We start from the raw sequence: 21,077 nt of genomic DNA on the forward strand, positions 1-21,077 counted from the left end.
AGCACCAGAAACCAAAGTGGTACACAAGCTACTACTTTCTCACTTGGTTTGTCAGAACACCTTCAAGAGGCAATGTCTGTATTGAGCTACTACTCTTTTCTTTTCATACAATCAAGATAGAGTAAGAAAATAGGTGAGAGAATATGGACCGGTGATCATAATATTGTATGCTTTGGATCATATTCTGAAAGTGTACGGGGGTACTCCAAAATTAAGGAAGTGCTTAAAGGAATTGTTACAGTTAACCCCAAGAAGTTCTTTTAATCAACAGTGAAATCCGAATGAGCGTGCACAACTAGAAAATACGAGGAAATACATTTAAAACTGAAAATAAAGTTTTTTTCCACAAAGAGTTGTGGTAGTCTAGAACCAGACACTCAGTCATGTGGTTGAAGCTTCTTTCAAGAAATGGCTGAATATATTTCAGATCAATTAGCTACCAAGCAGTACATAGGCTGAATGACCTCCTCTCACTTGTACCTTTTTTTACAGTCTTACATAGTAGGTCTAGAAGTATTAGAACCAATATTAGTCATATCAGCAGTAGTAGCATTGTTGTTATTACTAACTATGTTGTGGCAGTCGTATTACCATCAGTAATTGTAGTTTTAATAGTAATATATAATTATAAGTGAAGTTTCTTCTTACCTTACGTTTATGAAAATTGCTCCTTCTAAGAACCAAAGACTATAAGAACAGTTAGAAATGAGAAGACGCCCTTAAATATTTCTGAAAGTAATTAGTAGTAGGTAATTGATGCAGGGATCTCATCCAGTCCTTTCTTGATAGAAGTTAGGGTTTCAGCTTCAATGGCATGGCTGAGTAACTTGTTCCAAATGCCCACTACTTGTGTAAAGAAGTGCCTCCTATTCTTTCCTTCCCTTCCTAACACTTCCACGTAGTTTGTAATTATGATCTGTGGTTCAGGTTTCAGTGCTGATACTAAGGAAGTCCACTGGTTTAACTTTGTCAATACTAAAGAGGCATTTAATGGTGGAAAAGTGAAAAGGTGGAGGAAAGACCTTTCTTCCATTTTATACAGGAAATATCATGTTAACGAGAAAAATGGGAATTGTATAAAATATTGTTCAGTTATACCGCTTCTAATAAGAAGTATTGTTAACAAATGTTAAATAAAACTACGTTTTCAATATTTTGTTATTATTCTGTGAAGTCATGGAATGGGTTGTACCTTTTTCCATATATAGCTTGGAGGCAGGGTTTTTGGCGTTATGCACCGCCTACCCTGAATTAAATCCCTGTCTGCCGGGTCCATTCATTACTGCCGGTGTACACAATTTCACACTAGATTGGTTAGGAAAGACAGGAGACCCGGGAGGTTAGAACGCTGTCCTGTAGTAGATTTCACCGAGTGGTCACTGTCCCAGGAGGGCAAGAAAGGTCTAAGTAGGATCACGTTTGCTTGAGGGCAAGCGACGTCCGTGTTACTGCTGATGCAGTGAAAGCGCAGGGTACCGGCTTTGTTTCTCGTGTTTCTTAGTCTGGGAGAGGGAATGCGGATGGGACCTCCTCAGCTTTACTTGGGCTTGTGAATGGAAAGCTCCCGCAAACTGGACCACAGCTCCTTCTTCCAGTACGCATGCTATTATAGTGTAATTCACTGATAACTGCAACGGGGGTCATTTTGACGTGCACTTTTGGAAATGGATAACTTCTTCGTTGAGGTATGTGTTATATTGTATTCATAAAACCTTTTATGTATTTTGTGTGTGTGGTTAGGCAGTCTTTTACTGACAGGGAGACGAAAGTTGAATACAATCGCTGCTTTACAGGTCTGTGGTTTTAGATTATGCGCAAAGACTAGCGAAATGCTGCTTTAAATGTAAGTCTTCGTGGATGATGTCATTAAGCCTGAGGGGCTGATAGCGTCTCTTTGAAGAATTTTTGGTTGATCAGTTTCCAGTGGATTTTTGTGTTACACGCTATGAGTTTCTAAACTACAGTCCATTGTTTCTCGTTTTCTTTACGATTACTGTTGGACGAGCATTCAATGGTTGTTCTGAGAACACGATTCATGTGGCAACATGTCTTGATTACGCATGTAAAAATTAAAACGTTTTTGTAAAGGATACAATTTAATATATAATTCCGTAATCGATGCCGTTTATATTACATTTTAGATGCAGAGTAATTTTCCTTTGAATTGGAATAACTGTTCGACTTTTTAGTTATCAACTGTGATGCAGTGCGTCTGACCCAGGAATGAAGCTTTTACTTCCCTGCTCAGCAAATGCGCTTTACAGTGATGTGCTTTTCTCAGTAACAGACATTACGGAGCCGTTGCATTTAAAGCTATTGCATGATACAGCTGTGATAGTAGGGGGGCAGTCAGATGCAAATTGTGATACCAAGTTATCGTCAGAGTCTGGGTGAGATAGGAGGGGGCGGGGGGCTACACAAAGATAAGATACTCAAATCATTTTGTATTAAGCAAAATATTCCTGTCAAGAAAACGTAGTTATAAAAACAATGTTAGGTTTTAATTTATTGAGCTACTAGAGAAAACCGTCTTTCCATACAGGTCACAACGTATTGTATGGATTTTCAGAGGCTTTTATTAGTGACTCGAGTAACAAGCGTTATTAGACTTAAAACAATGCCATCGAAAACGTATTCAAAGTCGAGATAGTAGATTCTAACATTAAAAAGGTAGCATTATACGTTCCACACAACACCTTGTCTATGGCCAAGGTGAAACTGGTGCTTCGCTCATTGCTTTTCCAGATCTATGCTTATGCAATAAGCGCCTGCAGTCTCGAAGAAACTACGGTACATATCCGTCTATCGTACCCGTTATTAACTCGTGTATTTTGGCGGTGATGGCAAGGACAAATTCTGCCGTCATCCCAGGTAGAGATTTTCATTGCGTCTAGTGTAGACGATGGCACTTTGGGTGGATGTATTATTAGTGCATCTGCTGCATTTTTGCGGCTTAGGTGTTCCTTTATTCCACACTGCAACGTTTTTAAACTAATGGTTCTTAGCAATTTAGGCAAATGTGTTGAGTTTTTCAGTTAAGGTTGGTGAGGTGTTAAAGACATGAGTGTTATCATATTTGTTCTTTTACCCAAAATATATTTGAGCATCATTGAAAGCAGAGCTTTTTAAATCTTGCTTAAGTGTAGTCGGTAAGAGAAATGTGTAGTGTAAATATTTTTAAAACCGTTATTTTGTTGCACGTTATGTACACTGTGCCATGAGATTTTGATTATCAATTAAATCTATCGGCACTTGTCTTTCACTGCTTTGTTTTGTCGGTGCTTGAGTGCATACGTTATTTTTGCAATCATTACATAAGGATCCTTCACAATATGACTGTAAAATTTTAAATTCATGATTTCATTTCAGTGGCTTTATCATAAAAATGATCCATGTCAGATTATCCATAATGTAAAGCTCAGTATGTATAGAATGGGTATATAGTTGTTAAATACAAATCCTTTGACATATTGCAAAATCTGCAATAAGCTTTTTAAGATGACAAGCCTTTCTACCAAAACACATTAAGTATTTTAAGCAGCTTTCTTTTGGTGTTAATTTCAAGCCAATGATTGTACTTATACAACACTTTGCCTTTCATCTTTTTCTTCAAATTCAGGGCCATTTTCAAAACACCTGTGCACTCTTTTTCATCTGTCATACACAAGGGTGCCTAAAACCACTGACTGACTTCATTCCACCCCTGACTGTGCATAGGAATGTGTCAGCCCTAATAAATAAAAGTTAAACCTCTTCCCTGCAGGGTTAGATCTAGCATTACATTACACAAGGTGCAATTAAGATTTCTAAAGCCTTTTAGTATATGACTTTGACGTCAACTCTGTATGTACACATGCTTTGTGAGGGTCACAACAAAAAAGGGACCTTGTAATTCCCTATGTATTTGATGTGAAATTCCAGTCCTCTTCACTATTCCATACATTTGAGTTCCCATGCTCTATTTCAGTCTTCCTTCTCCAGAGATGAAACACTAGGGCTTATGTGTTCCCTGCACGCACAGAGCGTTATGTTTGCCAGAAGCACTGCTTCCCCGGCTTGTCTGTTGGATGCCAACCATCTCTACTGCATACATGAGAGAGAGGCACTATTTACCCATTTGTCCAGAGGTCATAGCCCAAGTCCCCCAACCATTTGTCACTAAGAAAAGAGGAAGATGGTTGTCTGTAAACATTTTTGATCTGAAGTATCTGGCTGGCATCTTAATTGTAGACGTATCTCATCAAATGAAATGTGGTCTGGTGTAATGTTTTTCAGATTCTGTTTGTTTGGAATTGCTACGGGAACTCTTTGGGAGTATGTTTTTGTTTCATCTGTCTGGATAAATAAGGAATCATAGGGAGGAAAGCAAATGAATAGAAGTTTCATATTATAATAATAACGAGACATTTCACCTCTCTTACTGCAGTTGATTAATACTGCTCAAGAAACAAGCAGAAGACTATAGCTTGATTTAACCCCAGTATCATTGTAGGATACTGAATCGGTTCATCGTTCTCTTAATTATCATTATTTCAGTGCTGAATCAAGGAAACTGACAGTTCTTATGCACCCAGGAATTTTTGCAGAAACACCTTTGAAGTGGCAGCTGTTCTTCAACATGGTTTGAGAGAAACTGTGGCCTAATGAAAGATTCTGGTCTCTCGTCTAATCTGCCAAGTTTAAGGAATGCTAGAAAAAAGAAGTGATATTCATTAAAAGGTGAACTTTTTCATTAAATGTGGTGCTTAGATTGCTGCTCATATCCTCTTCTGGATGTACTTGTGTGATCTAGTCAAAGAAGAGAATGCAAACAGACAGTGCTGGCCAAAACGTCAAGACCAGTAGCCTATCCTGTTTAATCAGGCCATTGGTCCAGTATAACAATATTGGCAATAATTGGACAAATTTAACCTTATACCTTGGGTTTTACGGTAATAATAAATTAAGGAAACCCAGAAAAACTGCTGAATTATGAGGACAAGAAATGGAAGCCCTGAACCTAGACTTTTTTTAGACTATTCCATGCTGCTTGCCAGTGAAGCAGACATGTGGTAGTCCTACAATGTAAAGTATTATTGTTACTGAAACCTCAGATGTCTGGTGCTCTTTAAAAGCTCAGGCAAGGTTGGGGCACATTTTTGTCATTTAAATTGCATTAGCTAAGTTGTGGATAGAAGCTTGTGTATTCATTTTGAGTCCATTTTGTGTAGGAATGACACAAACAAAAAGAAGGTCAAATTATCCAGTCGCAAGTCACCTTCTATAAAATGGGATGTTCTGTCATTCCCTTAAGGCAGTGGTGACTTCAGAAAGAATACCATTACCACAGACAGTTTGGCAAACAGATCTATATGTGCATCACAGTTTGCCCCAGATAAACTATTTGTTAACTGATAAACATAATAATAACAGCTGTAACAAGAAAAAAAAAGATTTTTTTATATTTGCAAACATCATTGCTGTGTAATGTAACAATTTTATTTGTCAAGTCAGAACTGACTTAAGACATTTGTTACAGAATTTGGATGATAAAATGCTGAAATATTCTATATTTCTATGACTTGCTCAAATAAAAATATGGTGCTCTGTGAACAGTTGTGTATATGGTATAAACAGTAACTGTCCTTTCTATTGAACTGATGTTGGAGCAAACTCAGGATTCTGTTAAACTGTCTATTGTTGATCTGACTGTTGGAGAAATTAACAAATAGGTTGTTTTTATCCAGTTAATTATTTTTCAATGTGCTCAGAAATGCTGATTTTAATGTTTTACTCGAGGCAGTTATAAGCTTTGATTCTCAGTGTCTCCTTTACATTAAATTGAGACATTCGTGAAATGTATTAGTGTGTGGCTGTGCAAACTGGGAAGAGCATGGCTTCTGTGTATACAGGAAAGTACAGCGGAGTGAGTTTCTAACCCTACCCCTGTCTATTTGTAAACCACTTCCCCCAGTCTTTGGTGACTGTAAATTCACTGGATATTGTACAACTCCTTTGCTTACAAAAAATATCATCAAGCTAAGTTTCTTCCTTCCTCAGACACTGGCCTTGGTTTTAGTGAGTCACCACATATATAAACACGTTCTCAGAGTGTTTTGATGGACACAGCTATATTGTTGCCGCCCTGGCATTCCAGGACCTTGACTGGTCCCTGAATCATGACTACTGTAAAACTACTGTTAATCAGGATGTCCCAACACTGAGACGGACATCTTGTTTTATAGCAACCTGTCGAGGAAAAATACTGAAATTCAGAATTTTCACAATAGCGCCCCATACTCTCTACAATCCACAATTCCCAAATTCGACTTAATTCACTTGCTAAAAATTGACTTTGGTGGTGAACAAAAAGAGTACCTTCTCCAACTGATCAAGAATTTATCGTTTCCTTTTAAGCAAAACACTTAATTTAAACTCTATACAGACTGTAATATCGATTTTTGGAGATGCCTGATTACAATAGCGATGCATAACTGGCTTTGTCTGAACGAGGTTGAGCAAATTCTTAAATTGTTACAAGTATAAGAATCTTGGCTGATTTTCGACTTGCGTAGAGCAACTTCTTCCTAGGCAGGCTGCACCTGGAGAAAATGAAATGAATATGCTTGCAAACATTTATAGATGTATCTTAGGAACAAGCAATAGGTTTATTCCATGCTGAAAAGAGAAGAAAGAAAGGTCTGTGAAGAAGGCTCCATGGCCAAAATGTTGTGTTATCTCTCTTCTCTTTTCAGCATGGAATAAGCCTATCACTTGTTCCTTTGCAGCCTACGCATGCTGGCGCAGCTACCCACCTGAACTAGATGTATCTTAGCCTTATCTATACATGTATCCTAGGTATTGGATAGAAGGATGGATGTAGAGAACTACAATTGTTTGGAAGTACAGGTATCAGTAATGTGCAGATTAGCCAGGAGCAATAGGCTGCACCTTTGGAGGCAGTGAAAGGAAAAGCATAAATGAAGCACCGAAAATCTTTCAGTGAAGTGGTAGAAAAGTGGTAAAGCAGATGACCTAGTGCGAGAGAAGGAGTTTCCTGTAACGCTTGTGCAGTTACTACATTTTCTCAACTGCAGTGCTCATTTATCATTTTAATTGATCTGCTTGCATCTTTAGACTTTTACTGTACAGTTTTAAAAATACTTCAAGCATGTATTTTGTCCAATAATCTAAGTAAACACAATTTTAAGAAGTCTCTCCTTAACTTGTTCACATATATTTCTGACTTAAATATATTAAAAAATGTATTAATAAGTGATCAATTTCATAAAGGCCAGGCGCATTTGTGTAGCAAACAAAGCTATTTTTTCCCCGCAGAAGTCCTGTTTGTTGGCTTTCAGGCCAAAGAGCGGAATGAGGGAAATACTGAAATTTTTTGCGGTTTATCAACAGTTACAAATCCCATTCATCATTTGAAGAGCTGAAAGCAATTTTAAAAAAAATACCCCTGTTAAAATACCAGAAGGTTTGGCAATCTTGAGAGGCAAGAAGGACTGTTCCTACATATTTCCATTCACTCCTTGAAGTACAAATTGGGTTGTAGCAGAGTTAATCTCATGTCCTGTAATGCTCATCATGTCATGTAATAGCTCACATCATGGTTATAAGTATTTCTGCTTCTTAAGTGCACAGCTACAGTTGTAGAAAGCTTGAAGTGTATTGAAAGAAAAAAATGATATATGACCTAATTTTGTTTCTTCTTATCCTTTAGCATTCCTAGTGTGCTGAGATATGTACCCAACTATTAAGATATTATTAATGTGAGTCTGAGACTGAATCAGTCCATCATTTTTGGGAAGTGTAATAAGATACCTAATACTCATAAGGTCTGTATCACAGGTGTATTAGTCAGATCTAATTGACTTTTTGAGTAAAAAACACAAAAGTAAATGAATAATACCAGACTAACACTATGAAAAGGACAGATTTATCAGAAACTGTGGATTGACAGAACCAAAAAGAAAGTGTGTTTGCCCTGTTGAAGGTTATCAAACATTTGCCACAATGACTCAGTTTCCTACCAATTTAATAAAGAGGGTTTGGTAACTGACTCATTAAAACCAAGAAAATGCAGTCCATCTTATTGACTTATTGCATCATCCTAGTGTAATGCATACTGCATGATTATTTCCCTCATAAAAGATGACAGATTAACAGCACCACAGACTGATGTCCAGTGTAACAATCCATGTACTCTACACAGATGTCAAAGTGTGAATATCTTGGCTATTTAGACCAATCCAATATATTTTATAAATTGGTTAGAACAGTTACGATTTTTTCAGATGTTATTTCTGGTTTTGATTGAGACTTGCAAATGAATACAAGAGACTTTCAAGTGAGAGATTTGGAGTCATTGATCAAACAGCTCACACCTTGGTCCTTTCGATCTGTGACAGCTGCTGTGTTCAATAAATGTGTTCCCGATTGACAGATAGCACACGCTCACATGTTTTTCAAGTTTTGTGAGCTGTCTGCAGGTCGTTGCTGGGATGTGAACTCTTTGCGATGACAAGGGCCTCCCTGAACGCCCAGATTACTTCCTTCTATCTTAAACATTCCTTTGCTAAATTGCCTAAATTCCATATGTGTTATTGGAATTCCTGGAAGTTCTGTTCCCAGGCCTCACAGCATTCTCACTGTTGCTCTTCCCACCTCCCTAGATTCACCATCCTGTGTCCTTTGGGGAAAAAAAGCAAAGTATTGCTCCACTCCACTCTATGTGCTTCAATTTATCAATCTCTTAATCCTTTGCTTCATTAGCTTTTCATGGTGCCATTGGGTATGAGTGGAAGTCCTGGGATGAAACGAAACATACTGGCAGTATCGCCTTTCATTGCCCAATTGTTGAAGGGAGCTTTCTTTGCAGCGTCTGTCACAAAACAAAGCCCCACCCCTGATTCCTGTTTGACTTTTTAGCACATAGGCAGAGCGCTTCCCTTCAATTGATCATTTTCTTAAGGTTATTAAGACATCTGAAATCATTGCACTTCCATTGTTTCCAGTTGTAAAGGAAAAGGGAAAATAATAAAAATATAATTGCAGCTCCCTTGTCATTTTGAAGCTTTATTATTTTCATTTGCTGTGGGATTTGTTGACATGAGACCTAATGGAAGACTATAATATAAGAAACTAGTCATTATAATAAATAAATGTTGGCTGTTACACTTTCTTTCAATACGAGCATGATCGATAGTCCCAAGCTGTTGGAGTACACACCCCTTGCATTGCCCAGAGAGGATTATTGATTTATTTCTAATGGTCCAAATGGTGTACAATGGTACAGTACTGCTCTAAAGAATGTACACTGTAGAGAACCTGTGGTTTGAAGACTAGAGTACTGAAAGGAAGTTCAAACTCAATTTCGAGGTCTGAGCTAGTACCATATACTATTACCATAATGAAATATCACTCCCATTAAGCACAGGAAGACCATTAGTATCATTATGGAAGGCTAGTAATAGAGGCTCTGCTACTATCTTTATTGATCAGGTGATTGCCATTATATCCTGTTAACAGTGTTAAAAGTATATAATTTACCACCAATGATATAACATAAAAATAGTAGATTATTATCTACTATTATCTAACTGTTCATTCTGACAGATTAATTGATAAGCACATTACTTCTGAAATGAGATTAAAAAGTATTGTTAACTTTGATGCAGTTAACATTTGCTGTGTTATTCCATAAGCAGTGCTGTTTTTTATACTTCACTCTTGGCTCTCAACAAGGACAGTACAAGACATATCAGCTGCTCAGTCATGCTTGTTAGAGAAAAGATGTGAAATTTAATTAGCTACAGGCTGTGTGTTTACTAATGATTTAAAGTAGGTCATTTTTAGTTTTTTTTCTAGCCTCAGAAAATGGACCACACAATTTAATCTTCACTCTACCGTATCTGTATTTTTTTGTGCCATCTTTACTGTCCACCACTTGTGAGTTGTTTTAAGTTTATATCATCACTAAAGGTTTAAAGCACATTTTTCTTTTTTTTAGATAAATGAGAATAGATTTGTCATTTTCATTTAAGGCACTTGGATTAAAAATACTTTGTAAGGCAAAAATAAATAACTACAGTGGAGCACGAGGAGGAAAGATACTTAGGGCTAAGGTGCAGTGATGTTTGAATCAGAAATGAAGCAACTCATTTTGTTACCCTGCCCTGCACACCGAACACGCAAGATTAAAAACGGGAATTAGAAATCATTTCAGAGGCAAGGACGGGGCATTCTTACAATTTGGCACAACTAAATCAATCCGGTAAGTGTAAGGAGAAAAAATAATCAGTTCTGTTGTAATAATAATGCTTACAGTTGATAATATCCAGGCCTTTTCTATCCAGAAAGTAAAATTTTAATACCTTTATAACCCAAATAATTTAGTAATAATCGTTTAATAACCCTAATTCCTCAGATGAGCTGTCATTTACATAGTGGGAAATACAACTGTGGAGTCTGAAGTGCATAATACTGGAAAATACTGGAACTGTTATCTGGTGTTCTCATTAAATAATCTTTTTTTTTAATTCTGTAAATTTTGTTTGAAATCATCTTTGATTTTTTTCTTTTTTGGATGCATTTAAGAATGCCTGTGTAGTTGTGTTTGCATTATAGCTCTCACTGCCACTTTGAACCCTCATGAATCATTTGAGAGGAGCTTTATTTTCAATGCTATAAAACCCCTGAAGCTTAAATGGGACATTTAAGCTGGAGCTTGAGCTCTGCCCTCATGTGCTGGTCACGCTGCAGTCCGCTGGCTTCACAGTGGCAGAACGAAAGATGACAATTACTGCATAGAGTAAAAACGTAATATCTCATACATCAGGAACTAAATGATAGATATCTACTCTGGGATTTTTCAGCTACAGAACTGCAGGTGATGTTTACTTTGACCTTGAACTCTACCCTGTGCAGGTAACATCCTGAGGATGGGGGACCTTTTTATTGCTTTCATGTATCAATAGTCATATGTCTAGATAAGATACGTCATGGTTTCTGCTCCGTAAGTATCATAATGATGGAATTAATAACAAAAGTAATGAAGTGGGAAAAGTGAAACCATGATGGTCTTGAATTTATTCTTTGTATGATATAAATAGTTTTAAATTGAGAAAAAGAAGTCAAATTCTAACACCCCTTGGCTATAATGTGATATAACTCAACACTAAAAATTGCTTATTCGAAATGTTGAAATCAGATCAATTCTGTTTAAGGCCACTGTACCCTAGGGTAAATTGATTGATCTAAATTTGTTTATAGGAAAAGAAAGCACTAAAACAGAAATGTAATTGTGCATTTTATTCATTTCACTTGCTACTGAGATGAACCCTTAGTCTCCCTGATAGCTGGGTGATACAGCCAAATTATGTGTCACTCAGTGTCCTAATTAGTGCCTGCAGTGTGTTCATTGTAGGTTTTTTTCAGCTAACCCAACCTGATTGTTAGCTGTATTATTGCAGTACTGGACTCAGTGGTGCTGTAGCACAGATTGAGCTCTGTGTGCTGATGAAATAAGCACCCCAGCACAGCATGCTACACATGGTACTGCTGATGATCTGGCAATATAGTGTGAATTACAGTAAATTGCCCAGACTGCATAATTATCTAAAAATAGTGTTATTCGGCTGTACATTCTAGGTAGATCCATTAATTTTTAGAGGAAATATATTGGTTGAACTTAAGTAAAAGTGTTAGTGATTCTATCATTTTGGAACCCTTTGCCTCTATTCGTCTTGTGTAAGCTACTTCTTATTGTTATGGGTAGGTTGAGGCCATGCCTGTGTTTTGTGGAGTGTGCTCTGTTAGCATAGTCTTTTGCTACAGGTGTTTGACCATATATTGGACCCTAGCCTGCTGCTCAGATTCAACTTGATATCCTACCTGTGAAGCCATTCCAAGTTTTGCTAATTTAACTTAGTGTCCTTGGAGATAATGTTTGTGTGTCTTTTGTCTGAGAGGACTTATTACATTTTCAGAACAGTTGAAAGCATAATAAATCAGTTATACGTTGTTAATATTGCAAGGCTTCACACATTTCAAACTTGAAGTGTACTGTAGAATGCTCACAATGATATACTCTTTCTTGTTCCTGAATAAGCCTAAAAAAACCCCACTGGGTTAGCATTTATTATTAATCACTGGTGACACCTATTCTCATTTTCCTGGTTGAAAAAGAGCATTAAAATCGGCTGCTGAGCAATATTTTTGAAAAAGGAGGGATACATTGTTTGGTCGCTCTGAAGTATGGTGTGACTCATGGATTTATTACAGCAAATAATTCTTACCTTACTTAGAAGTTAACCTTTATCAGCGTCTTGGAAACATATTTTGCCATTAATGGCTGCATTAATGAGCAATGCCCTCAATAAAGCCTTGACCTTCTGTTGTATCTGTATCACAGTGTAGGATACATTTCTCTTTGATCTCAGGTTTGAAACTCTAGGGAAATAATTTCACACACTTTAAAATTCACACTAAGAAATAAGAGTTTATATACACATTTTCTGAAATCAGATGTTTGTTGAGATGCAGCCTTTTCATTTTTTAAATTTTGTATATATATAGTACAAAAACATTTCTCAACAGTGCTTTATGGGAGCATTGCACTTAAGGAGAGAGGAGGATTTATTCATGATGCTGCTGTAATTAAACATAGTTTGTACCGGGCTATCTTTAGTTACATTCTGATTTTTTTATATGAAGTAATTAATGCCTTAAACACCAAATCCAGTTTGTATATTAAACTTTGTTGTTAAAAATATTCAAATATCAAATTAACCTAGTCCCTAGCAGTAAAGCAGATTTCATTTACTTCAGTATTCATCTGAAAATGAGTTTGTGCAAGCTACATTTTATTCTGTGACAAAGCAGTTGAAATGTGCTGTTTGCTTTACAACATCAGAACATTTCATACAATTTTATTTTGAAAGTATAAATTTTTTTTGGTTTGACCTAATTAAATCAAACTGTGTCTTATTTTGTAAGTGAATAGCCAAATCGAGCAGAAGCTTGTGTGTTCCTTTACTTTTCTGTGAAACTATAAAAGAAATCATCTTGTTCATGATAGACGTTTGATGGGTTTTCTGGAGATTGTAATCATAAAGTTCCATTCTACAAAGTCAAAATATACGTTTTTCTCCACAAAATTGCATTCAGTAAGAAAACATTGATATATTGATATCAATGTTATCAGATTATATAAACCGCAGTCTTTCTTTAGTTTATGTGAATGTAAACTTAGTACAATCAATTTGCTCTTTTGTTCTTCACTTTTTCATTTGCATTTTATTTAGGTAAGAATTAAAAATTTGTGATATCCAAGAAGTTTTAGTTGCATATTCCATTGAGAGAAGGTGAGAAGTTGTCGCCATATACGTAATTTTCAGTGGTATGTGAGTGCCATGCTGTACAGATAATTATTATTATTATTATTATTATTATTATTATTATTAATAATAATAATAATAATTGCTTACACTTATATAGTGCTTTTCTGGACACTCCACTCAAAGCGCTTTACAGGTAATGGGGACTCCCCTCCACCACCACCAATGTGCAGCATCCACCTGGATGATGCGACGGCAGCCATAGTGCGCCAGAACGCTCACAACACTTCAGATATCAGTGGGGAGGAGAGCAGAGTAGTGTAGCCAATTCATAGAGGGGGATTATTAGGAGGCCATGATTGGTAAAGGCCAATGGGAAATTTGGCCAGGATGCCGGGGTTACACCCCTACTCTTTTCGAGAAACGCCCTGGGATTTTTAATGACCACAGAGAGTCAGGACCTCGGTTTTACGTCTCATCTGAAGGATGTGTCCCCGTCACTATACTGGGGCATTAGGACCCACATGGACTGCAGGTTGAGCGCCCCCTGCTGGCCCCACTAACACCTCTTCCAGATATCCTAGGAAGGTGTTAATTAGAAATATAGAATAATAGAATGATGTTACTTTGGGTGTGTTATCTGCGCGTATGATTTATGCGATAACCAGCAAATTGTTTTGAAAATATTACAAAAAATGAAACGCAACACAAATGACAGAATTAGGCTAGAGATGTTTAGAAGCCTGACAGTAGAGGACAGGGTTTTTTTTACAGAGAACCAAAAGAAACAGGTCAACTGAAAAATGCAGGTCCATTAGAAATGTTTCTGCTGAAGCTTTATCTGGGGATGTGGGAGGAGGAAAAAATTCAGCCTTAATCTTTTTGTGTTTACAATCTTTACAGTTTCCAATGTGGTATGCCATCATGTGCCCATAGATGTATATCAGGATGCAGTTTTCAGTATTATATCGGTCATAGAGATTCTTTGGTTGAAACCTCAGTTTTAGCTCTTGTGTTTCAGATCTCCAGTGTGGTTACACATACCAATGTCACACACAATGATTGCTTTGCCACAGCTAGGAAACCAATATAAGAAATGTCTATAAATACTTTTTGATCATATGAAAAGGCTCCTGTGTGTTACTTTTTATTGCACGCTTAGTCTAAGCCTAATCTGGTATTATGAACCATTTCTTTCAATATTCCACAGGATGTTAAGTTTAAAACAAGCTATATACAATATACATATAATATATATAACACACTGATATGCACACCTGAAGAAGGCTCCACAGCCAAAATGTTGTGCTTCTTTTCTTCTCTTTTCAGCATGGACTAAACCTTTACTTGTTCCTTTGCAGCCTACACATGCTGATGCAGCTACTTGAACTACTTGAACTATATACAATAGCTTACAAAGTTATTCATGCTCTTGTTGAATGGTAACTAAATGTTATTTTAAGTTGAAAATCCCACTGTACCTTCAGTATTTTTTGATGGAAGCAATTTAAAAAAGTAAAATCTTGTGTAAATTTCAATATTGGGTATATAAATTGAAATTTGTCAATCAAAACATTATAATATATTTATGTAAATGCATGGTGTTCAAGTTTATTTTTACCCCAGCAATCAGTATTCTTTCCGTTGGTTTTTAAATAATATTTAGGTGACACTCCTACATACAGAGCCTATACAACTCACCTTTGTGATCTGCTCATACTACAAGTATACAATTTTTGTGATGGTCAGTCAAAAACACTGATTTGTTTTGCTCTCTTACCTTCATTCATTCAATTCAAGCTTTATCATCATCTGGGGGTAATGTGTTATATGGTAGGTCCAACACAACAATGCAACAAACAGAGATAAACATCATCAACAAAGAATACCGTATAATGGTGTTATAGGACATAAGATAATTATTTTATATTGTTTTACAGTGGCATTAACATCTTGCCAGCAGCTATATCATGCTGCAACTCACAACTGGCAACCCACTGAAGCTGAGCATAGTGTGAGCATAGTCAGTACCTGGATGGGAGACTCCTGGGAAAAACTAATGTTGCTGTTAGAAGTAATGTTAGTGGGCCAGTAGGTTGCGCTCACCCTGTAGTCTGTGTGGGTCCTGATGCCCCAGTATAGTGATGGGGACACTATACTGTAAAAAGGTGCTATCCTTCGGATGAGGTGTAAAACTGAGATCCTGAGTCTGTGGTCATTAAAAATACAGGGCATTTAGGTTTATTTAATTTCCCCCAATGATTTTGCTGCTTATCTTCACTAATTTTCCCAATCTTTTACAATTACTGTACTGATGTTGCCAAACCAACAAATGAGACAGTGGGACAGCATCTTAATACGCTTTCAATAAATGGTTTGTAGAAAAGTGTTAAAATAGTTCTGTCTACCTTAATGTAGATGGGTTTTCAGAGAAAAAAAGATTGACCTTTTATTTTAAATGATGTCACAACCTTTGTTTATGTTTTTGTTTATGACCAATGCAGAGTATTGGTAGTTACTGACAACCTCTACAGTCAGTCTGTTCATTACAGTAAGTGAAAGAGGTGTTGCAATATTCCTGAAATTAATGTTCAGCTTGTTTTCAAAATATTTAACATCAAACAGAACTCATCACACTTATTAGTAAAATAATTTAGAATAGACCCTTAGTGATTTTCTAGGTCCTTTTAATAAGCTAACCAGGGCTGTGTTATCAGCAGGCTTAATGAGATGTCTGTCTGTGTTTTTGTTCTTGCAAAACAAAATGTACAGTAGAGACACATCTCTGTGATTATGCAGTAGAAATGTAACATATATCATATAACCATTTCTCCACTTTGGCCTGCTGAGACCTGTTAAGAAGTCTTAACACCCCTAGTCTTAAGTCTTAAGACTCATATGATCAAGTTAATGTTTAGTTTGAAGGTTGACTTTGAGAGTTTCTGTACTAGCAAGAGTGGTTGTATTGCATTGAAAGCAGAAGAAAAAATACCAAATAAGATTCTTATTCTTACAAATGTCTGTGCCTTGTCATGATGTTCATAAACCATGTTTAGCAGTGTGAGTATTGTCTTCTGTTCCTCCTTCTTTCTCTGTATGGAAACTGCAGGGAGTCAATAAGGTCCTGTGTATTCTTTAATGTATTGCTTCACTATTCTCGCCAGACTTTTCATTGGGGGTGATGTTAGAGCAACTGGCCTGTAGCTGTTAAGATCACTTAGCCTGGCAGATTTTGAGATGGGAATAATAATTGATTTAGATTTATTTATAGATTTAGAGCATTGAGCAAATTTTGCTTGACTTGAGCAATCTTTTTTATTGTCCATTTGGAACCAATGTTGAGTTTCATGATAGAAGGCACAGTTTCTTAATAGAATATTTTAGTAAACATTCTAATTAATCTGTTTCTCTTCAGATGTAATTAGACAGCAGGATCAGAGGATGCAGATCAACATCAAATGGGTTAAACACAAGTCTCACCTTTCTGTGCTAATCCAATTCCTGTGATTGAGCTGTCCCCCCAAACCAGTTTATACCTAAACATTTGCTGTGACCTTAAAGATGTATTCTGAGGGTTCAATTAAGTTTTTAATTTGCATTATTCTGCTCTTTCAGCCAATCTGGGCAGTAAAGTTTTTGGCCACTGCTCTGCTGGTGTTTCTTTTGTGCACAACTAGCATGGAATTTAAAAATCTTTTTAAAGTTGTTCAACAAGATAGTGTAAGCAAAATACAAAACCAACAAATAAAGATCTTTAAACAAAATATATATAATAATCTTGGAACAGATTGAGCGTTTCTCTCTGTTGCACACACATTCTGGAATTGGATGAACAAGGCGGAGTTAACAACGTTCACAAACCAGATTCATTTAGCATGCTTACCAAATTTTAATAGAGCCAATCCATCCAGCTATTTTCTAACCACTTCATCCAATTCAGGGTTGTGGGGGAGCAGGAGCCTCTCTTGGCAAGTAACAGAAGCAAGGCAGGATTCAGCCTGGAAGGGATACCAGTCCATCACAGGACACAAACACAGACACTCACAACAGGACCTTTGGACTTGAATTGAGTTTTTGATCATATTTTGCGTAACTGTACAAGATGTCTTGGTCTTCACCCTCTTTTTACACCCTGGACATTTGTATTCAATCACCACCAAAATATGACTATTCTCATTTACTTTCTGCTCTGCTTTGTTGTTTCATTATTTTGGAGGTGATGAGGAAATTGCTGATCATCGTAAGGACAAGAACCTGTTTTTAAATTAGTGACTTTAATAACTGGACTGCTGTATTTGACAATATAAGACTCTAAACAAAACAGTCTTTGTGAAGTGTGTAAATGTGATTGAGTAAACTAAAGAATAAAGGTCTTGGGTTGAACTGCAGTACTAAAGGAGTTTTGCATGTAATAATGTGCACGCAACCTGGTGGTTTGATTTATAAACCTAATTCACTTTTTTTTTTAAGGTTGTCGTAGTATGTGTTATGTTTGAAGCCTGATCTCTCTAGTCTGGGTGAGATACAGAGTGAATTTTATACTATACTAATTGGTACATAAGAAGCAATATTTTTTATTGCTGCAGGTAGTCCTTTCTTGGGAAAGGCCTAAATCTTATAAGCATTAGATATTGAAATGCCTTTGTTGAGCAACTGGGAAGTTACATTAACATTGCCTTCAGCCATCAAATCCTAAAAACAAAACATGACCCAGCATGCTGTTCTGATAAGTATTTGATTTTCTCATAAGGACATAAAGGTTTCAGCCCTTCCTTATCATTTGGTTGCCATTACTGAGCTAAAAGGTGTTAAAGGAAGGTTGAACGCAGTGCATCTGTAGTTTTATATGTATGGGATTAGGAGATTAATGACATTTAATTGAGCTTTAATAATGGAACGTCTTTAGACTTAACAGTGGTACTCAGGAAATGGCTACCAAACTTAAAATAGCTTTATTTTTGATACCATGCCTTATTATCTATTCTATTTATACTCTTTCTTTCTTAATTATTCCAATGAAGGAATTTTCTCGCTCAGATTGACCTACTGTATAGTGGGCCTGCTGTTATCTAATGCCTGCAGCCAGGTGGTTATCAAACCTGGTTATAAAGCAGTTCCCCTGCTTGATCAAACATGAAAAAAGGAACACAAGTGGAAACCATGTATAAGTGTATTTAAAACCAAGATAAGAAGGCACATTGGGTGTATGGAACAAACTACCCAGCCATGTTGTTGACAGCTCATACCCTGGCTTCTTTAAACAACTGGCTGAGAACCTTAGATCAACAAGCTACTACCTACCAGATGAGCTAGGTGGTAGTTATCTTTCTTTCTCTCAGCTAGTGTATTCCAAGTTAAATGGCTAGGTGATCAGTGTGAAAGAAACCAATAAAAACAATGAACATCAAATATTCTCTTTTCCTTTGTTTTTTTAATATTTAATGTAGGTTTAGATATTGTGAAATGAATAGGTGGTGTGACTAAAAGTAGGTGATTAATTCTGAAGATTATCATTATGTTGGCTTGTTTACTGGCCTGTGAAATATTGTGGCCTGTAGGAAGCTGTCTTAGCTCTTTGTGCAGTGCTAGGAATGCCCAGCTGGGAATACATTCATCTTTCTGCTGTGCCAGGAAGCTTTACAGCTGGTCCGTGTGGCTTCCTCAGGAACCACAGGCCCTCTTCCTGGAGGAGCCGCACCTGGGAGGGAGCTGCTCAGAGGATAGCAGGGATCAGCTGTTAGAACAGGGGGGTGGGAACGGAGGTGGCTGTGGACTTCATGACTTAAACATGCCTGGGATTTCGAGTGCCTTGACAGGAAAGAAACAAGCAGTGTCCTTCCATGAGTTTTAAGTCAATACTTTAGATGTAACAACAACATTAGTTTCTTGTTAATGTGTTCACAGTACTCCTCTTACAGGTTGATTTAATTTTCTTTTTAAGGACAAACGCCTATAATTGCCTGATGGAGTGTGTAGGATCTGAATGGTTGTGCAAAAAGCCGATATTTGTCCTATAACCATGAGTATACGGGGGGATATGGGACCTTTCCAATGTTTTTGAATTCTGTATGTGTAAAGTAATCATAAAGGATAAAATTATTAGAAATAAAAATGAATGCTTGGTAGCTACTTCAGAATCTCAGGATTGACATATCTTTCTTAAGACACATTAACTCATTGACTAATAGACTAATACTGTAAGTCTTCATGAGTGGTTATGACTTGACTCTTGACGGCAGTGGCTGTTTAGAGGATGTGTCATGATGCACTAGCCGGAGGTACCAAAAGCAGGCGGGTTTGTTTTTCAGGACTTGATTAGCACCATTAGCAATTATGGTAATCTGAAAATGTTGAGAAGATGCTGATCTCATGGGAAACTGATGAGCAAACCTGTGAGGAGTTCTCCTGTACTAGTCCTAGATACCCTATATTCTCCTGGAACAAACAAGTTAGAGATAATTATGAGGGATTTGTCCTTGGCAGAAACTGGTAAGTAACTTAATATATGACATCTAAACGTCTTACTTTTTAGTGGTTAATATCAGCATGCAATTATTATATTGTGATGGAAGAAAGGGGTGTAACCCTGGCACCCTGACCAAATTTCCTATTGGCCTTTACCAATCATGGCCTCCTAATAGTGCCCATCTATGAATTGTCTTCATCACTCTGGTCTCCTCCCCACTGATAGCTGATATGTGGTGAGAACACTAGCGCACTATGGCTGCCGTCGCATTATCATCCAGGTGGATGCTGCACTTTAGTGGTGGTGGAGGGGAGTCCCCATTACCTGTAAAGTGCTTTGACTAGAATGTCCAGAAAAGCACTATATAAGTGTAAGTAATTATTTGTTATTATTATTATATAATAATAATAGGAGCATGACAAAACAGCACTCTAATATCTTGCACAAATGTATCAAATATAAACGTATTGGCTGTATGTTCAGTCTTTATTTTATGAGTTGTTGTAATAATTGTAATGTTGGATTATTTTTGTTCATAAAAAAACTTCTTTGGCTATTTGAAATATGTCATCCACGTTTTACAGTACAAATGTCTCAGGATTTCAGAGAGACACAGTAGTCTGGCTAGTCTGGTTTGCTCTCAAGCTGATGCAATGAGAGCTAAAGGCAGTGCTTTTTGTGGTTGTCTGTGCCCACATTGGCATACACAAGGAAACATGTAGTCTCAGTGGAACTCCATGCCGGCAGGGTGACTAATGTTCAGACTGTATGAGGGAGCAGGGAAACTCCCCAGATGCAATGGGATATAGCAGTGCTACTCTGTCACTAGACTGCAAATCATGTCCCAAGTCGGTAAGGAGCTCCTCCTGTAAATTTGGGAGGATGATTCAGAATTTTGCCTGATGGACGTGAGGGGAGGGGGGTTTTCTTTTCAGGAAATTTAATTTTTTGTTTCATTGTTTCCTTAAAAATCAAATTAATGAAAATATATGGCTTGTCTTAACATTTTACAGCCCCTAAATAATTACGGACTATTGCTTTGGTAAGTAAAATTCAGACAGACAAGAAAGCTTACATGAAGTAAGCATCAAGTTTGGTAAGTGTATGTATTAGGGAAACATATTTAGGGCATCCATATAATGTTTTTGACCATTTTGAGTTTAAATAAGAAAATGATAGCGGCTATCTGCAGATAGTAGATATTTTTGTTAATAGTTCAGGTGGGTAGCTGCGTCAGCATGCGTAGGCTGCAAAGGAACAAGTAATAGGTTTATTCCATGCTG

The 21,077-nt window shown here is 36.9% G+C and overlaps 1 protein-coding gene across 1 annotated transcript in view; it reads left to right on the plus strand.

Annotated features, from left to right (window-relative positions):
• The first annotated feature begins 1,269 nt into the window (after window positions 1-1,269).
• The window catches only part of myo10l3 (myosin X, like 3), a 130,027-nt gene continuing 110,219 nt past the window's right edge, over window positions 1,270-21,077 (plus strand). Inside the window, exon 1 of the mRNA XM_088607339.1 lies at window positions 1,270-1,685. Within this exon, the coding sequence (XP_088463465.1) occupies window positions 1,665-1,685 (21 nt within the window). The 5' untranslated portion in view covers window positions 1,270-1,664. The remainder of the gene's footprint in view (window positions 1,686-21,077) is intronic.

This window comes from Lepisosteus platostomus, chromosome 14 (genome assembly GCF_059453375.1).
Source record: "Lepisosteus platostomus isolate fLepPlt1 chromosome 14, fLepPlt1.hap1, whole genome shotgun sequence".
NCBI lineage: Eukaryota > Metazoa > Chordata > Actinopteri > Semionotiformes > Lepisosteidae > Lepisosteus > Lepisosteus platostomus.